The sequence below is a fragment of the Quercus suber genome, unplaced genomic scaffold, assembly GCF_002906115.3.
Source record: "Quercus suber isolate HL8 unplaced genomic scaffold, Cork oak 2.0 scaffold_93, whole genome shotgun sequence".
Lineage (NCBI taxonomy): Eukaryota > Viridiplantae > Streptophyta > Magnoliopsida > Fagales > Fagaceae > Quercus > Quercus suber.
In genome coordinates, this window is record NW_027069558.1 from 647,509 (window position 1) to 663,567 (window position 16,059).

Consider the following 16,059-nt stretch of genomic DNA (forward strand, 5'->3'; position numbering starts at 1 on the left):
AGGGATCCGCGAACCGCAGTTTCAATATCTATGACTATGACCATCACTATATATATGAAAGTATCGTTTTAGGGTTTGTGTGTGCCTCGTCTCGTCTCTTCTCAGCTCAGGAAATAACACGACACTCAAGATCGCCATTCGCCGCCATGGGGAGGAGTGAGTACACAAACTCATTTCTTTTTGTTCTTCTGTTTCGATTCGAAATTTCCTATTCTCTGTCTTCCTGTCCTTCTCTTGCTTTAATAAAAAAAAAAAAAAAAATCCTATTTACATATTGCATATGAACGTCTTTGAAGATATAATTCGTTTGATTTGTTATATTCCTGAATTGTATATGTTGATGTAGATGTAGATGTCGGACATTTTATGTTTTAACTTATGATACTGTTTTTGGCTATTGAAAGATTTTGGTTGTTGGTGTTTGAGCTTTTGTTTTGTAAATTCTCGGATCTACTTTTTACAATTATTTTTTGTGCTATAATTATTTTAGAACTTATTAAACCATATAACGTTTGTATTTGCTAATACCCATCTAAGTATTTGGTTTATCTTTTGAAACAAAAATTTATAGTACTGCGAATGTTTAGATCTTTATTAATTAACATTACAAATTGGCACCAACAATTGTCTTTAAATACTACAGGCATTAAAACTGAGGAAAATCTACCATGACATTAAGTAAGAACAAAAAATTATAATCAACGATAATAATCCAAGAAATATTAGAAATATGGGTTGTTTGTTGGGAAAAAAAAAAGACATCAAATGATGGATAGCAAATTGAGTTTCTGGTATAATTACTTATCCTCGAATAGGAGATCTAGGATTCAATTCCCACCTAAACCAAAAATCACCTAAACCAAAAATCAATTGGTAAACGAATATGCAAGTTCTTTAGCATTTAGTTAATATAAAACTCTATCTTGTCTTTTATGTTGATTGTGGGATAATGTGCATATTTTATTTGTGCTATTTTTGAATTTCACATGTTTGATGTGGTGGATTGTTTGTAATTTTTTGCATGCTGCTGTTCTTATTTTTGATGAACGCATGCCTACACTTTTGTAGGACCTGCAAGGTGTTATCGTCAAATCAAAAACAAACCCTACCCGAAATCACGATATTGTCGTGGTGTCCCCGATCCCAAGATCAGAATATATGATGTTGGAATGAAGAAGAAAGGTGTTGATGAGTTTCCATTTTGTGTCCATCTTGTGAGCTGGGAAAAGGAAAATGTTACAAGTGAGGCATTGGAAGCAGCTAGAATTGCCTGCAACAAGTACATGGCCAAATTTGCTGGTAAGGATGCATTCCATTTGAGAGTGAGGGTGCACCCATTATTCTCTTGCTTTAATTATAAAAAAAAAAAAAAAATCCTATTTACATATTGCATATGAACGTCTTTGAAGATATAATTCGTTTGATTGTTATATTCCTGAATTGTATATGTTGATGTAGATGTAGATGTAGATGTCGGACATTTTATGTTTTAACTTATGATACTGTTTTTGGCTATTGAAAGATTTTGGTTGTTGGTGTTTGAGCTTTTGTTTTGTACATTCTCGGATCTACTTTTTACAATTATTTTTTGTGCTATAATTATTTTAGAACTTATTAAACCATACAACGTTTGTATTTGCTAATACCCATCTAAGTATTTGGTTTATCTTTTGAAACAAAAATTTATAGTACTGCGAATGTTTAGATCTTTATTAATTAACATTACAAATTGGCAACAACAATTGTCTTTAAATACTACAGGCATTAAAACTGAGGAAAATCTACTGTGACATTAAGTAAGAACAAAAAATTATAATCAACGATAATAATCCAAGAAATATTAGAAAGATGGATTGTTTGTTGGGAAAAAAAAAGACATCAAATGATGGATAGCAAATTGAGTTTCTGGTATAATTACTTATCCTCGAATATGAGATCTAGGATTCAATCTCCACTTAAACCAAAAATCAATTGGTAAACGAATATGCAAGTTCTTTAGCATTTAGTTGATATAAAACTCTATGTTGTCTTTTATGTTGATTGTGGGATAATGTGCATATTTTATTTGTGCTATTTTTGAATTTCACATGTTTGATGTGGTGGATTGTTTGTAATTTTTTGCATGCTGCTGTTCTTATTTTTGATGAACGCATGCCTACACTTTTGTAGGACCTGCAAGGTGTTATCGTCAAATCAAAAACAAACCCTACCCGAAATCACGATATTGTCGTGGTGTCCCCGATCCCAAGATCAGAATATATGATGTTGGAATGAAGAAGAAAGGTGTTGATGAGTTTCCATTTTGTGTCCATCTTGTGAGCTGGGAAAAGGAAAATGTTACAAGTGAGGCATTGGAAGCAGCTAGAATTGCCTGCAACAAGTACATGGCCAAATTTGCTGGTAAGGATGCATTCCATTTGAGAGTGAGGGTGCACCCATTCCATGTTTTGCGGATCAACAAGATGCTCTCATGTGCTGGGGCTGATAGGCTCCAGACTGGGATGAGGGGTGCTTTTGGCAAGCCACAAGGGGTATGTGCAAGAGTTAGCATTGGTCAGGTCCTCCTTTCTGTGCGCTGTAAGGACAGCAACAGCCAGCATGCCCAGGAAGCCCTCCGCCGAGCAAAATTCAAGTTTCCTGGTCGTCAAAAGATTATTGTTAGCAGGAAGTGGTATGGGTTTTCTTATTTTTCCTTGACATTTAATTAATGCACCTTGTGATTTATGAATGTTAAATAGAATGTGCATATGAAATTGTTGACCACAGCACCTAGGTTAGAGATCCTGTTTGCAGCAGACCTTCAAAACTTTCTTGTGTGTGTTGGGTTGGAGGGGTCACCCATGGGTGAGGCTTAGAGTTACTGTAGTTCAAAAACGTGTACAGAACTTATATCAGGTTGACATATGGAGTCCTGTTGCTTTTGTCTCCATCGCCTTCCTGTTGACATGATTGTATATTTTTTAATGTCTTCGAGGGTTTAACCTCTATTTTGAAATTTGTGTGATATATAAATGTATCTGGTTTTCTAGAATTTAGCATTGGGATGTTTCTTATGTTTGTAATGATTACCTTTCAGGGGATTTACCAAATTCAGCCGTGCTGATTATCTGAAGTACAAGGCAGAGAACAAGATTTCCCCAGATGGTGTCAATGCTAAGGTAGTACTAAAACTGCAGATATATGCACTGCACATGCATATACACAGGCACTATATATTGGGAGTTAAAATCCACCTTAATATGAGAAACTGTTCCTACTCTAAATTGCTTCATAATTACACTGTTTACAATCTCTCAATTCCATCACAAGTTAGTTAGGAATATTTGATTGATTAAAGATAAGTGCTAGCAAGGTGGAGTAGAACTGTGGGTTGTAGCAGTCCGGCCCTCATTAGCAAACTTGATTTATTTTTTCCCCTCATTTGTCATTTCTCCACATTTAACATATCCTAGATTGGGGCAGGCATGGTGATTTAAATGTTAATTTAACATGTTTTTGTTATGAATTCTGCAGCTTCTTGGATGTCATGGATCTTTGGCATTGCGTAAACCAGGAAGAGCTTTTCTGCCTGAAACTGCTTAAGACAATTTGTCGCTTGAGAAGACAACTTCTATTTTTGAATTTTATGCTGAACAATTTATTGTGTTTTGTCACTCTATCAAACTTTTTGTCAAGCGACTCTATTATCTTGTGTTCTCCGTCTGTCGAAGTTCACAAATATTATCTCTCTCTCTCTCTCCCCCAAAAACACCATGGTAACCTAGTTATTTATTTTGCAGTTTAATATATGACGTGTCTGTGGTTTTGTAGTTCTTTAATGGGAGGGACAGCCATCCCCTTAAAGCATGCCTATTTTGTGAAACTTGTTTTAAGCTTGATCAAATTAGGCTATAATTAGCCTTGTTAGTTGGATTGGTTAATTTAAGCAATCGTTTGAATTGCTCAATTAGAATGCGTTGCTCTATTTGATCAGAGTATGACACGAATACTCTCTCGTTCTCGTAATCTCTTTTAAATCATTATGGTTCCTTATGTTACCAAAAATACACATCACAGTTGAAGGGTTATTTTGATCACAATGGGTGGAATAAATTGTGTCCATGGACTATATCCATGAAGTTTTAAGGTGGTTATAAATTAAACTTTAGATTTTTTAAATCACATAAATAAAACCCTAACTTATAAAGTATAGTATGACAAGGAGATTTGATAAAGGATTTACATAAGTATTTGATTTGAAATTAATAAAACTGTTAACTTTACTTGTAAAGTGTAATCATCTTAAACTTCAAGCTCAAGGTTATTCTAAGAGTGTAAGTTTAGTTATGAAAGTTTCCCTGAAATATAGTGTTTAAAATGTAATTTCCAAAAGCACAAAACTATAAATAATCAAATATATAGTTGAAGAAAAGGAAAAAAAAGGGGGGAGAGAGGGGGCGGGGGGGGGGGGGGTTAAAATTTAATTATAAGGTTGTTTAAACATATCTTTTTTAATTAAAATTTGATTTGAAAACATTTACGAGATGCACCATTTAATAGATATTGTTGTTTGATGAGTATTATTTAAAAAAAAAGAAGAAGAAGAAGAAGAAGTTTATTTGCTAATTGATTTAAAGAGATCTATGAGTAAATAGGCTTATTATTAATATATATTTTTTGTATAATATAAAAAATTCTACTTGAACATAATGTGGTATGTTTCCCCCTTGAAGACTTGAACAAAGTGAAGGGATGATGAAATTTAAAATTGGCAATTAATTCCAAACAATTATTAGTGTAAATTAAGAAACTTTAGTGAATCAGAAAGTGGGGAAATAAATTAAAATTGAAAAACAAGGAAGGAGGACTGATTTCAAGTATAGTTGACGGAAAGAAGGAAACGAAATAGATGTAAATGTATTGGAGTTGGAGATGACCCCCGACTCCGATTAATATTCTAGACTGTGTAAAAAGAAAGATCCCTTTCAAAAAAAAAAAAAAAAGAAAAAGAAAAAGAAAAGAAAAGAAAGAACGAGGAAGCCGATTTCTTCTTCTTCTTCTTACAGGCGGGGAGTTTGGTTTGTGTGTAGTGTAGAGTAGGTGAATCTAATTCCATATTTGTTCTTTACAGTATAATAATAGAAGAAGAAGAAGCAGTATTGGATTTGGGTACATAATAAAATTAAAAAAAATGTCAAAACCCTCTTCTTCTTCCACCTCCGCCAGACTGATCCGAGGTCTTCTTCTGAGGAGGCTCCAATATAATGATCATCATCTGCCTCAGCCAAATCGCTCCTTTTCTAGTTGTACATCTACTATTCCGAATGTCCCTTCCTACTCTGCTATTCGTAATTTCTCTTCCAAAACCAACACCTCCTTGATCTCCCAATTTCAACATTCTAAACCAAAACCCTCTTTCTCAAACATTTTCACTTTCAAACCACCTCATAACCCCCCCAATCTCTCTTTCACATCAACTGGGTTTAGGTTCTTCTCTTCTGTCAACAATGCTAACTTCGCCAAAAAGATCTTCGACAAGCCCGCCACAGCTCTCTCTTCCGCTTTCTCTCGCTACCGCCAGGCCATTGGTTTGCAATTTGAGGCTTTCTTTAAGAGAAACTCTCTCTTTCTCTTTGGGGCCACTGCCGTTTTACTCTGTGCTTTGCTCTGGAGGATTATGTTCGGCATAGCTAATACTTTCGTTGGCCTCTCCGAAGGCATGGCCAAGTATGGCTTTCTCGCCCTTTCTTCTGCTATCGTCGCTTTTGCTGTAAGTTCCTTTTTCTTTTTCTTTTAAATCTCTGCCTCTACACTAGACTAGAGATATCAAATCAATATTCATAGATTGGGATCCCCTTGCATTATGTTTATGCTTCAAACCAACTTCTTCTTTCCTGTCTTACTTTTGTTTTTTCATTTTCTCTCTCTGCTTTGATTCATTTTGTTATGTAAGGCTCTCTATAATCTCACAAATTCATCTCTCACTTCACATACTACATATTAGGAGATATTTGTGGACTGTTTTTCTATTTGAGATGGTGAAAATCGATCTAAATTGTCTCGTCGAATAAGGGAAAAGTTTTGTTTTTTGTTTTTTTTTTTTTAACATTTGAATTGTTTCTGATTTCCTGTTGAAGAGAGTCTACTTTCAATTTAGCCAAGACCCTTGTAGCCCAACTGGCACCGCCTAGCGTTCCCAATGGAAACATCCAGCCTTCCAGGGTCAAACCCCCACTACCCCATTGTCACTATCGAACTATCAAAAAAAGTCTACTTGCAATTTAATTTATCAAAAACTGCTAATTTGCAAGTTGTGAATAATTTTGTTTAATACAATCTTTGCTAGTATTATTTGCATTTTGAAATGCTATGATAATTTATAGATCACAGGTTTTGTATTTTGTTTTTTTCGTACATGAAGGGCCTTTATATCCGCTCAAGATTAACAATCAATCCTGATAAAGTTTATAGAATGGCCATGAGGAGGCTTAATACGTCTGCTGGGATCCTTGAGGTTATGGGTGCCCCTCTTTCTGGAACAGAATTGAGAGCCTATGTGATGTCAGGAGGAGGGCTTACACTGAAGAACTTCAAGCCTAGTCTTAGGACCAAAAGGTGTTTTCTCATCTTCCCAATACGAGGTTCTGAGCGAAAGGGTCTTGTCAGTGTTGAAGTCAAGAATAAAAAGGGGCAGGTATGTTTCTATTCCAGCCACTTTCCCTGTATTCCTCACATCAGATGAGGCAATGAAACTTTCTGTATGTGGTTGTATAAGTCTCTTTATTGCTCTGCTTCAGCGTCCCTTGTAACATTGAATGGGACTGTCTCTTGAAGTTCAATATTTATGTGCACATTCTTCCTGCTCCATGTTGCCAAAATATGTAGACTGCAAGAATGATTTCATGTTATGTTGCTAGAGTTCGGTTTTTTGGGTCAGTTGGAGGTTCATTAAGCTTGTGGGCTATAGAATGGGAGATAGCGCTCTCCCTTTAAACCCCTGTCCTCGGGAATGTGATATTCTATTCCAAGCATTTGGCATGATGGCCAGAGAATTACTATTTGAATTAACCAGCACCATCAATTGCTCCATAATTTTATCTTTAGCTCTTGTCAAGTGGTGAGACTGAATGCCTTCTCACAACCCCTAATTTGCATATTACTGCTACTTTAGTTAATTAGAAGTTATCTGACAGCTCATACAGTTGATAACCAGGTTAGTGCATGCATCCATAGGCAGACACACACACACACATACATGAACACATGCCCACACATATAGTCCATTAATCAGAGAGAGAGAGAGATGAGGGTTCACTAAATTCCACTTTACTATATATATAGAAAATTGATCTTAACATGGGATCCAGTTAACTCAACTAGTAAAGTCCCTTGTTGTCAAATAAGAGATTTGGGTTTCAATCCCCAGCTCACACCAAAATCAATTGGTTTCTTGGCTTGATAATAAAGAAGATTCATTATAAAATGGATGCTATAGGTTTGACACACTATCTTATCTTAAAAGAAAATAACAAATGTGAACTTAATTACTCATTTTCTACAGAATCCCTCTAATATGGATCCTAGAATCACTAGGATCTTTAGTCTTTTCTTCTGATATGGAACCTAGACCTTGGAGTGGTCAATTTTATTTTATTTAATTGGTCTGGTTATGCTTATTTAAGTATTTGGTGTCATCTTTCTTTCAGTATGATATGAAGCTATTGGCAGTCGACATTCCCATGGCATCAGGACCTGACCAGCGATTATTCCTGATTGGAGATGAGGAAGAGTACAAGGTTGGTGGCGGGCTAATATCTGAGCTAAGAGATCCTGTAGTGAAAGCAATGGCAGCAATCAAGGAGTTTGATGATCTTGATCAAATTGAAGAAGAGGAGGATGCTGAAAGAGAACTTCAGGAGGCAGAAAGGAAGCACCGTGAAGAAATCGAGAAGCTTGAAAAAGGTGGCTCACAGTAATTGCTTCTTAAGATTTTGTTATCGCCTGTCCATTCTGTTGTGTTTTGTTTTACCACAGGAGCTTTTCAAAGAATGCTTGAGGTTTTGTCTGTCTCTGATAAATGGAACTGGTGAAGGGGTGCCATGCATCTAAACCAGAGTTGATTGCAAGATTGACATTACCTTGTGCTGCTATTGTCATCTCTGGAAATTTCATGCATTTTTTATTATTAAAGTTGAGACGGCTTGGGACAAATAAAGCTAACAGTTGAGGCAACATGTCTGACAACTGACATGGAAATTTAGTTTTTGTAATCTCTGATCATCTTTCATCGATGGAAAATGTTTTCTTCTTCCTAATTCAAGGTTTTTTTTTTTTTTTTGAACTCTTCTTTGCAAGCTTATAGAATTGACTTTTAGGAATAATAGCAGCTAGGGGAGAAGGTGATGTCGGAAAATACTGTTACAATTAAATAAATTATCTTGATAATAGGCCATGATAATCCTTCTTCTCCTCCCAAGAAATGGTTTATCTCTCAATTTTGGACTAGTTACTAGCAATATGTCTAAAGACATAGAATTTCACAATTGCTGAGGTGGCAAATTGTTATTGTAAATAAAAATGTGATATCAATGTTGGATCCAAATAAGAACCAGTTAAAACTTGCTAACTCTATTGATAAGAAAAATATTGTAAAAAATGTTGTTTGTACCATTACTTAGTTACTAGTCTAACTTTTTGGAGATGTTCGGAGGAGCTGTTGAAGATAAGGTATTGAACATGTTGAACCGCTTTTAACAATCACTTGCTTCATGGTCTGAAATGGTTTTACACTTGCAGTGATTTAAGTCATCTTCATTAATAGGCTATCATAAACTGCTGACCATGTTCTTCCCAGTTGGGCGTAGTTATTCAACCTCTTCGGTCATAAATGCAGGGAAAGAGGAGGTCTTTTATTTAGTATCTCTTAGTCAGAAGAGGATCTCTTACTATTTGATTGGTTGGAAAGGAAGTAGCTCACTCTCTCTCTCTTCTCTCCCCCTCCCCACCCCCCCCCCCAACACACAAAAAAAAAAAAAAAAAAATCCTTTGTACTTTACATTGGCAAGTGGGAGAAATGGTTATTCTCATGAAGTATATCTTTTGTCGATAAAGTTATTGTGAATGGGCCAATTTGCCCTTCACAAATTTGTTTATTATTAATCTAGAGCGAAGGAGAGGTGTGGTTGTCTATACCCCTTTCCCTAATATTCAATTGTTCATTGGAAAATGATCTTCTCCACTTGAAATGACACTGTAGTCTTTACACAGTTAGATCAAAAAAATAAAAAAAATTAATTAAAAAAAATAAATTATTTCAATGTCAACTAAAATGGAGGGATCATATTCCCCCCCCCCCCTCTTCTCATTTTTCTTATTTGAGTGAGTTTTAACGTTTAGAGTTATAAAAAGTAGGGAGAGAGAATAAACTGTCATGAGTTACTAGTAATACTAACAACGAATTAAGGATAAAAGAATGAAGCTAATTGCCTTTTGTCAAAGTGGTGGACCTAAAAACTGGATACAAACCCACATAAGGGGTGCCATCATATGCTATAATCGAACACCAACCAAGCAACAACAATTGGTTTCATACTCCTTGTGTCTTGCTATAAATATGGTAGCAAGAGCTCCACATCACACAAACAAACTTGTTCGGATTTGGATTTAACATGAGAAGGAATTGTAAGAAATGATAAAACATATTTCAAACATCATGAGAAAACAGAAAGAAAAAAAAAATCATAATATATATATAAAGAAACAAAATGGAAGAGAGAAAAAAGAAATATAACTCTAATATTATGTAGAATAGAAAATAGATGAGAGAGAGAAAGAGAGAATTAATGTGTTCTTGACGGTTTATATCAAAAGCCAAAAACACTTGATGGATATCCTTACTATATTTTACAATGATTCATAATAGGCTTTTCTATTAGACTACATCTTAGACTAACTAGAATTATAAGACTTGGAATTTAAGTAGGATTAGGATTTCTTAGTGACTTAACTAGAATTGTGCCTTATATCTTTAAGAAGAACAAAGACTAGCCCTACCATAATTGCATAGCTCATCTCGTTGCACCGCTTAGTATTAAGATTTTCTCTATTTGAAATAAATTTATTTCATGGTTTAAATTAAATTTTACAAATTTAAAAATATATCTATTATCACATCGTTTAAAATTTCAAATGACACAACACTCTATACATTATCAAATCCATTAAATAAAATCTTGACTGTGAAATTTACTTTCTTCATTTCAACTCCAGTTCACGAGAAATGAAGATGATGTTGTTCTCTTTTTTGATAAACTTCAATCTATTGGAAAAGAACTGAGGTACAAGGGGTATATCCTTCCTTACAAACAGCATTTTGTCTACTTTTTTTCTTTTCTTTTCTTTTGTGCGCAGTGCACTCTGCACCACGAAGGCAAGTAGGCAACTATAATAAGAGATATTAAGACAGAGCATCGAACTGATGTATTGAAGAAGCATGCACAGCCAAAAAAAACTGATCTACCTTCTTACTATGGAGATCGAAATTAGAGACAAAAAAATTATTGACGTATGCATAGCCAAACAATGGGCAACGATTCTATTACATTTCTTATTCACAATAGCTATCTCTCTGCATCTGAAATGCCTCTGGTACTCCTAAGCTTCCAGAAATATATGGATCCAGCTAACATGGAGTACATCATCTTGTACTGCAAATATTACCAGTGTAAAGGTTTCCTTCAATAAATTCCTCTATAACTATCTCTTTTGCAAAAGTCTTTGCAAATGATACTGCATAAGCTTCGATGTCAGTAGAGCACACCAGACTGGTCTCAATTTTTCAACCTCTCTGTCAGTGCAGCAATGACACCCCAATTCTAGCTGTAATCCAGCTTCAGTGAGGCACCACATGGACATTCTCTTTGCATCCGGTGGCCGTTTGATTCAGTGCATAGTGATTTCATCATGCTGTCTAGTATTCAGGAGAAAGGACATTCAACTTTGAAATATAGCATCATAGATTGATGACAAAAATCTTAAATGAACTAGTTTTAGCTTAAAACATACAAAAACACAACACAAAATCCACTCCAAAATGAGGAGGGTTTACTATACATTCACCAATCACCATGACAAAATAAACCAAAGTGTGCAATCATCAATAAAATTCTTGTGTATTCACCATCTATAAGAATTTACAAGGTACCTCAAGAATCCTATATAAAAAAGATAAAAGTCCAAACTTGCAAGAGATTATACATGAGAGACCTTATTGGCCCCTTCAAAACCCTAAACTAATATAAAGATATGCTACCTGATCAGCCCCTTCAAAATTCCTAACTTAAGTACAGGTATGCTTTACACTAAAAAAGATGTTACTTTACAATGATTATACATCTTCTAAGAAGCTCCATGAGAATTTAGAGTAAAACTTCATCACACAAGCATAGTGCGACACATATGATACACTGTAGAATTCCAATTTATGCAACAGTTTATCCATGGTGGACACCTCAGAGAACCACGATCTTCATTGTCAGGAATTCCAAGTAATTTTTCCATCTTAATTGCTAGATCATCAATTGAGAAACCCCCAAAAAACTTTATCTGCATCCAGTAATACTCAAGTCAAAATAAAGAAAAATAAATTAATAAATACTGATAACAAAAATAAAGGGGCCAAACAGTAAAGTTGTAGTTAAAAGGATAGAGCTTTAAAATGCCAATTTTAAGCATTACCCCATTTTCACCACATAGTAAGGCATGTATTCTCGCAGTTGGGTCCTCTAACGTCAATCTCATCCTGTATTGATTTGATCCAACAGGTATACAAAAGTCTTTTGCCTGAGACGGACAAATTGCTACTACACAGACAAAACGTTTGATAATAGCATCAATCTGGAAGATACAAAGAAAATAGGTTCATAACTTTAGATCAACAAATGAATCAAATTCCTAATGATTAAATGAGTACATATCCATAAATTTAAAACGTTCAAATGTTATAAAACATCTCTTACTTTGTGCTAAAGAGCGTCGTAAGTAATTTATCATTGATCAATTGCATATTCATAACCATGTAGCATGAAAGTTCTGACAATAAGAATTGCATAAGACACTTGTGGATGAGTAAGAAGATCCATCAATGTTCTAAATGGAATAATTTCATCATCTACCACCTAAAGAAGCAAAAATAGTATGACTCTGCCATCTCAAAAGGAGTCCAAATTTTCTGTCTCACTTTTCCTACTCCACCAATAAAAACTTACCACGTGTTCACCTAATTAATTAAATACTATCATTATTGACTTATTAATACTACATTTATTAATTAATAGTAGTATTTAATTAATTAAGTGAACACGTAACAAATTTTTATTAGTGCAGTATAGAGTGGAGTAAGAAAAATGGAGTCCAAATCTTCTGTCCCACTTTTCCTGCTCCACTCTATACTCCACCAATAAATACTTGCCACATGTTCACCTAATTAATTAAATATTATCATTATTGACTTATTAATCCTACAGTTATTAATTAATAGCATCACGTGGCAAGTATTTATTGGTGGAGTATAGAGTGGAGCAGGAAAAGTGGGACAGAAGATTTGGACTCAGAAAAATGAGACAGAAGATTTAGACTCATCTCAAAAGTCTTTCCATATTTGAGACTGAAGAAAATAATAGAGGAATATTTCTCAAAACAAAAATGTTAAAACATCTAAAATAACTATAAATATTAAATAGATTACCAGTTAGACAATAAGGAGGTGTGCTCCACGATGGCATACAACCCTGTGTCCCCACTCGGCTATCAAAATCTCTGATTATTTAAGATGAGTAATTAACATGCAACAAAACATGCATATATAAACCTGTGACATCCATAAATTTTAAATAATAATAAAAATAATAATAATCTTACCTTATACATTGCAAAACGGTATTATCACTATTAGATTGGTATCTAACTCCAGAAGAATGGTGTAGAAGACCATACCGCAATCCATACTCCACGTCACACGTCATGTGGCGGATTTTCATCCATTGCCCACTAGATTTAAAGTACAAACCAAAATTTTCATGTGCTTCAATGGCTGTCACTCGTAACACAGTTCCGACACAAGGAAATTGGCTGAGGATCTGCCTTTGTAGTTGAGTTTGTTCAATGTGTAGTGAGAGTGGGTTCTGTTCTTCGTCATTAAGACTACAACACACAAACAAAAGTTTTTTGCACTTGCTATTAGAAAAAAAAAAAAATAGTAGTTGAATATATTGAATTAAGACTACAACACACAAACAAAAGTTTTTTGCACTTGCTATTAGAAAAAAAAAAAAATAGTAGTTGAATATATTGAATCTGAGAAAAGCAGGTCAATTTCATCTAAAGATTTTTCGTGGGTGGGGAGGGTTAATATTAGAAGAATGACAGAAAAGCTAACGAATTTTCTAGAAGTATTACATTAGTGGATATCTAAAGACCTAAATACAACAATGACATGAGAACACAATACATCTTCTCCAATATCACCAACTGATCTCTACAAACACATAATTAAACCAAATATCAAAGAATAATAAAAGGTACAACTAAACCTAGTTTCAACAGGTATCATGGCAAAACATGAGGTAACATATAAGATTATTATAGAGACAGGTTAGAATCGTGGCTGAAGCCACCATTGACCATTCCCTGGAATGCAGTGTAAGAAAGAGTAAAAACCCTGAGACATCTTCTCAGATTTCCGAACACATACACATCTATATGTAAGGCAAAACAACAAATGATACTCTGTCAGGAAGCAAGACTTTTCCCAAGAATTAAAAGGGATATTTTGTCAATTGCCATAAAGTAGCATTTTCTTTTACCAGGTTGTTCATTACAAAAGGCAAAAATTATTTGGAAGATGAATTTAATAGATGAAGAAAGAAAAGGAGATAAGTGGTTTTTTCACTCCACCAATTATGGTACCAATAGTGACAAGCCAACATTCATTGTTCTTCGTACCTCATAAGTTCACTTGCAAAAAGTGACAAAGATTCAAAAAAGAGAGGGTTGATGAGAGAACATAGTTTTATCTAGGCCTCTCCACCCACACTGTGAACCCTAATCTAAGCTACTTAGCCTGAGCATCGCTGCTGAAAGAGAACAAATTAATAAATACTTACTTCCTATCCAAGCCTAGCGGAAGAGTATCATTTCGATCCCACACGAAGAGCATCCACACATTGCGGGAAACTTCTTCGATGTGCAATCACTACACATCTATGTTGTAGACCACAGTAACAAGAATGACCTTACATACTAGATCAAAACTTGTCTTAGGTGTGATATCTTTCAATGATTTCAAGCATGAAGTATTAATGATTGAATCCCATGCAATAAATTCAAAATTGGGATGGAATATATGCATCATTGGTCCATTCAACTGCATCACAAAGAAGAAAGAGCAATACAAGGGGAAAGGAAGAAAGAGGCTTTTTTGGGGGGTGGGAGGGGCAATGCATCTGCAAGATGCTTGAGGCGCAAGCAAAGGAGAAAAGCTGGATGCATATGCAATGATTTGATGCCATTACTAAACAACAACTCAGAAAAGAATAATAATAATAATAATAACAGTAGTTCACAACTTCTATAGAATGACAAAAGATCTCAAGTAAAATAGTAGCCCAAATTACCACAAGAATATGAGATAACAGTGATATGTACAAACAAAAAGAGACATTTAGTTCAGTAGTTGCTCCATATCATACCTACACTAGATGGAAATGTAGCAAAGAAATTCCTCGTACGTGTCATAACGCCCATGTCAGATTGTTGAAGGCAAAATCCTTGATAAGATTGATAAGGTTTAAAGTTGACAAAACTTGTTTCATTGAATAAAGCAAATGAAGAGTATCTTTTGTCAAAAGAAGCGCAAGGCTCACCTTTGTACTCTTTAATCTGCAAAACAATTCATGCTGCCATATTAAATGAATACTAAAACCAAGATTAAGCACTAAAATACGACATACAGTGTAAGGACAAGAAAATCTTCAACTGTGTCAGTGTTGAAAGATTTAGCTTGCATTTTTACACCTAATTTGTGGTTCTATAAAACCAACAAAGAGAATATGCATGTAAAATGTAAAAAAAAAAAAAAAAAACACACACACACATACAGAAAATATGATTCTATAAGATCAACAAAGCGAGAATATTCATTTGACAAAAAAATAAATAAATTCCAGAAACCATGAATTCTCAAAACAAAAAATGCTCATAAAAAAAAAGTACAACTTTGCATAATAAGATTGAAATTCAAGAAGCACCTTGATATTGTGGAGAACAATGTAGTCTTTATATGACTTAACATGCGGAAGATCCTCCAACCTTGCAGTGAATATATGCACAGAGAACTCTTTGTCCGTACAGGACTCATCCACAATCCTCAGTAATGAAAAATAATCTAAAATACCCATAAGATAATTTTTTTATAAATAAGACTGAAAGCTTAAAAAAGAGGTAAAATTTGTCATATATATATCCAAAGGCTAAGAAAATGAAAGAGTGTGTGTAAAATGAGAAAAAAAAAAAGTAAAAAAAGAAAAGGAAAGTAAGGAAGTAGGTTTGTTGGGGTTAAAGTTTAAGTTAAGAAAGGGAAGTGAATTCCCTAACAATTCCAACGAGGTTAAAGTTTAAGTTAATCCATATTAAGGCGTCTCTTATTGGGGTTACAGTGTTACGGTTTGTGCTCATCTTGCCAAACTCTTTGAATTCAAAATGTCTTTTTGTCTCTCTCTGTGAGTCTCTGACTGATGAGAAACAAGTGCAACTGATGGAGTGGGTTTATGTTTGTTTATTTACTAGTCAAGGCAGCTAGGCATGGGAAAAAAAAAGTAATGATTAAGATCAATTTTAGATTTTATTTGTTTCACAAAATAAGGATACAAATTATTTGATTTTTAAAATACATAGAGATTTACATTAATCAAAAGAGACATTAATTTTAAAAAATTTGATAATTATGTCATAAAAAATTAATCTCAATCGAATAAGACCATGATAGATCCAAGTTCAATATTTTATTATTTTATTTTGACTTAT

At 34.3% G+C, this 16,059-nt stretch overlaps 3 protein-coding genes and 1 long non-coding RNA gene across 4 annotated transcripts; 3 read left to right on the forward strand and 1 right to left on the reverse strand.

The window, feature by feature from the left end:
* On the forward strand, nucleotides 1–1,234 carry LOC136067971 (uncharacterized). The gene is made up of 2 exons (XR_010629365.1): nucleotides 1–156; nucleotides 1,069–1,234. It is a non-coding gene; the product is annotated as an uncharacterized LOC136067971 (long non-coding RNA).
* Nucleotides 1,235–2,144: 910 nt separating this feature from the next.
* LOC136067970 (large ribosomal subunit protein uL16-like) lies at nucleotides 2,145–3,786 on the forward strand. The gene is made up of 3 exons (XM_065774489.1): nucleotides 2,145–2,671; nucleotides 3,077–3,158; nucleotides 3,514–3,786. The coding sequence occupies exons 1-3, from the start codon at nucleotides 2,271–2,273 to the stop codon at nucleotides 3,580–3,582; spliced, it is 552 nt and encodes a 183-aa protein (XP_065630561.1). The 5' UTR covers nucleotides 2,145–2,270; the 3' UTR covers nucleotides 3,583–3,786.
* Nucleotides 3,787–4,955: 1,169 nt separating this feature from the next.
* Nucleotides 4,956–8,294, forward strand: LOC112005078 (uncharacterized). Its single transcript, XM_024037327.2, has 3 exons — nucleotides 4,956–5,749; nucleotides 6,401–6,673; nucleotides 7,686–8,294. The coding sequence occupies exons 1-3, from the start codon at nucleotides 5,171–5,173 to the stop codon at nucleotides 7,953–7,955; spliced, it is 1,122 nt and encodes a 373-aa protein (XP_023893095.1). The 5' UTR covers nucleotides 4,956–5,170; the 3' UTR covers nucleotides 7,956–8,294.
* Nucleotides 8,295–11,124: 2,830 nt separating this feature from the next.
* Nucleotides 11,125–15,711, reverse strand: LOC112005093 (protection of telomeres protein 1a-like). The gene is made up of 10 exons (XM_065774474.1): nucleotides 15,606–15,711; nucleotides 15,285–15,433; nucleotides 14,727–14,916; nucleotides 14,142–14,223; nucleotides 12,898–13,179; nucleotides 12,725–12,795; nucleotides 12,246–12,256; nucleotides 12,096–12,155; nucleotides 11,716–11,874; nucleotides 11,125–11,583 (listed from the first exon to the last, which is right to left on the reverse strand). The coding sequence occupies exons 1-10, from the start codon at nucleotides 15,709–15,711 to the stop codon at nucleotides 11,413–11,415; spliced, it is 1,281 nt and encodes a 426-aa protein (XP_065630546.1). The 3' UTR covers nucleotides 11,125–11,412.
* Nucleotides 15,712–16,059: the final 348 nt, after the last annotated feature.

Coding starts and splice junctions, on each gene's coding strand:
- LOC136067970 (XM_065774489.1), top strand. CDS start 2,271: ATGAAGAAGAAAGGTGTTGATGAGTTTCCATTTTGTGTCCATCTTGTG. Junction 2,672..3,076: donor ATTATTGTTAGCAGGAAGTG/GTATGGGTTTTC, acceptor ATTACCTTTCAG/GGGATTTACCAAATTCAGCC. Junction 3,159..3,513: donor CAGATGGTGTCAATGCTAAG/GTAGTACTAAAA, acceptor TGAATTCTGCAG/CTTCTTGGATGTCATGGATC.
- LOC112005078 (XM_024037327.2), top strand. CDS start 5,171: ATGTCAAAACCCTCTTCTTCTTCCACCTCCGCCAGACTGATCCGAGGT. Junction 5,750..6,400: donor CTGCTATCGTCGCTTTTGCT/GTAAGTTCCTTT, acceptor TCGTACATGAAG/GGCCTTTATATCCGCTCAAG. Junction 6,674..7,685: donor TCAAGAATAAAAAGGGGCAG/GTATGTTTCTAT, acceptor TCTTTCTTTCAG/TATGATATGAAGCTATTGGC.
- LOC112005093 (XM_065774474.1), bottom strand. CDS start 15,711: ATGAGCACAAACCGTAACACTGTAACCCCAATAAGAGACGCCTTAATA. Junction 15,434..15,605: donor GGAATTCACTTCCCTTTCTT/AACTTAAACTTT, acceptor AAAATTATCTTA/TGGGTATTTTAGATTATTTT. Junction 13,180..14,141: donor CCGCTAGGCTTGGATAGGAA/GTAAGTATTTAT, acceptor TGTGTGTTGTAG/TCTTAATGACGAAGAACAGA.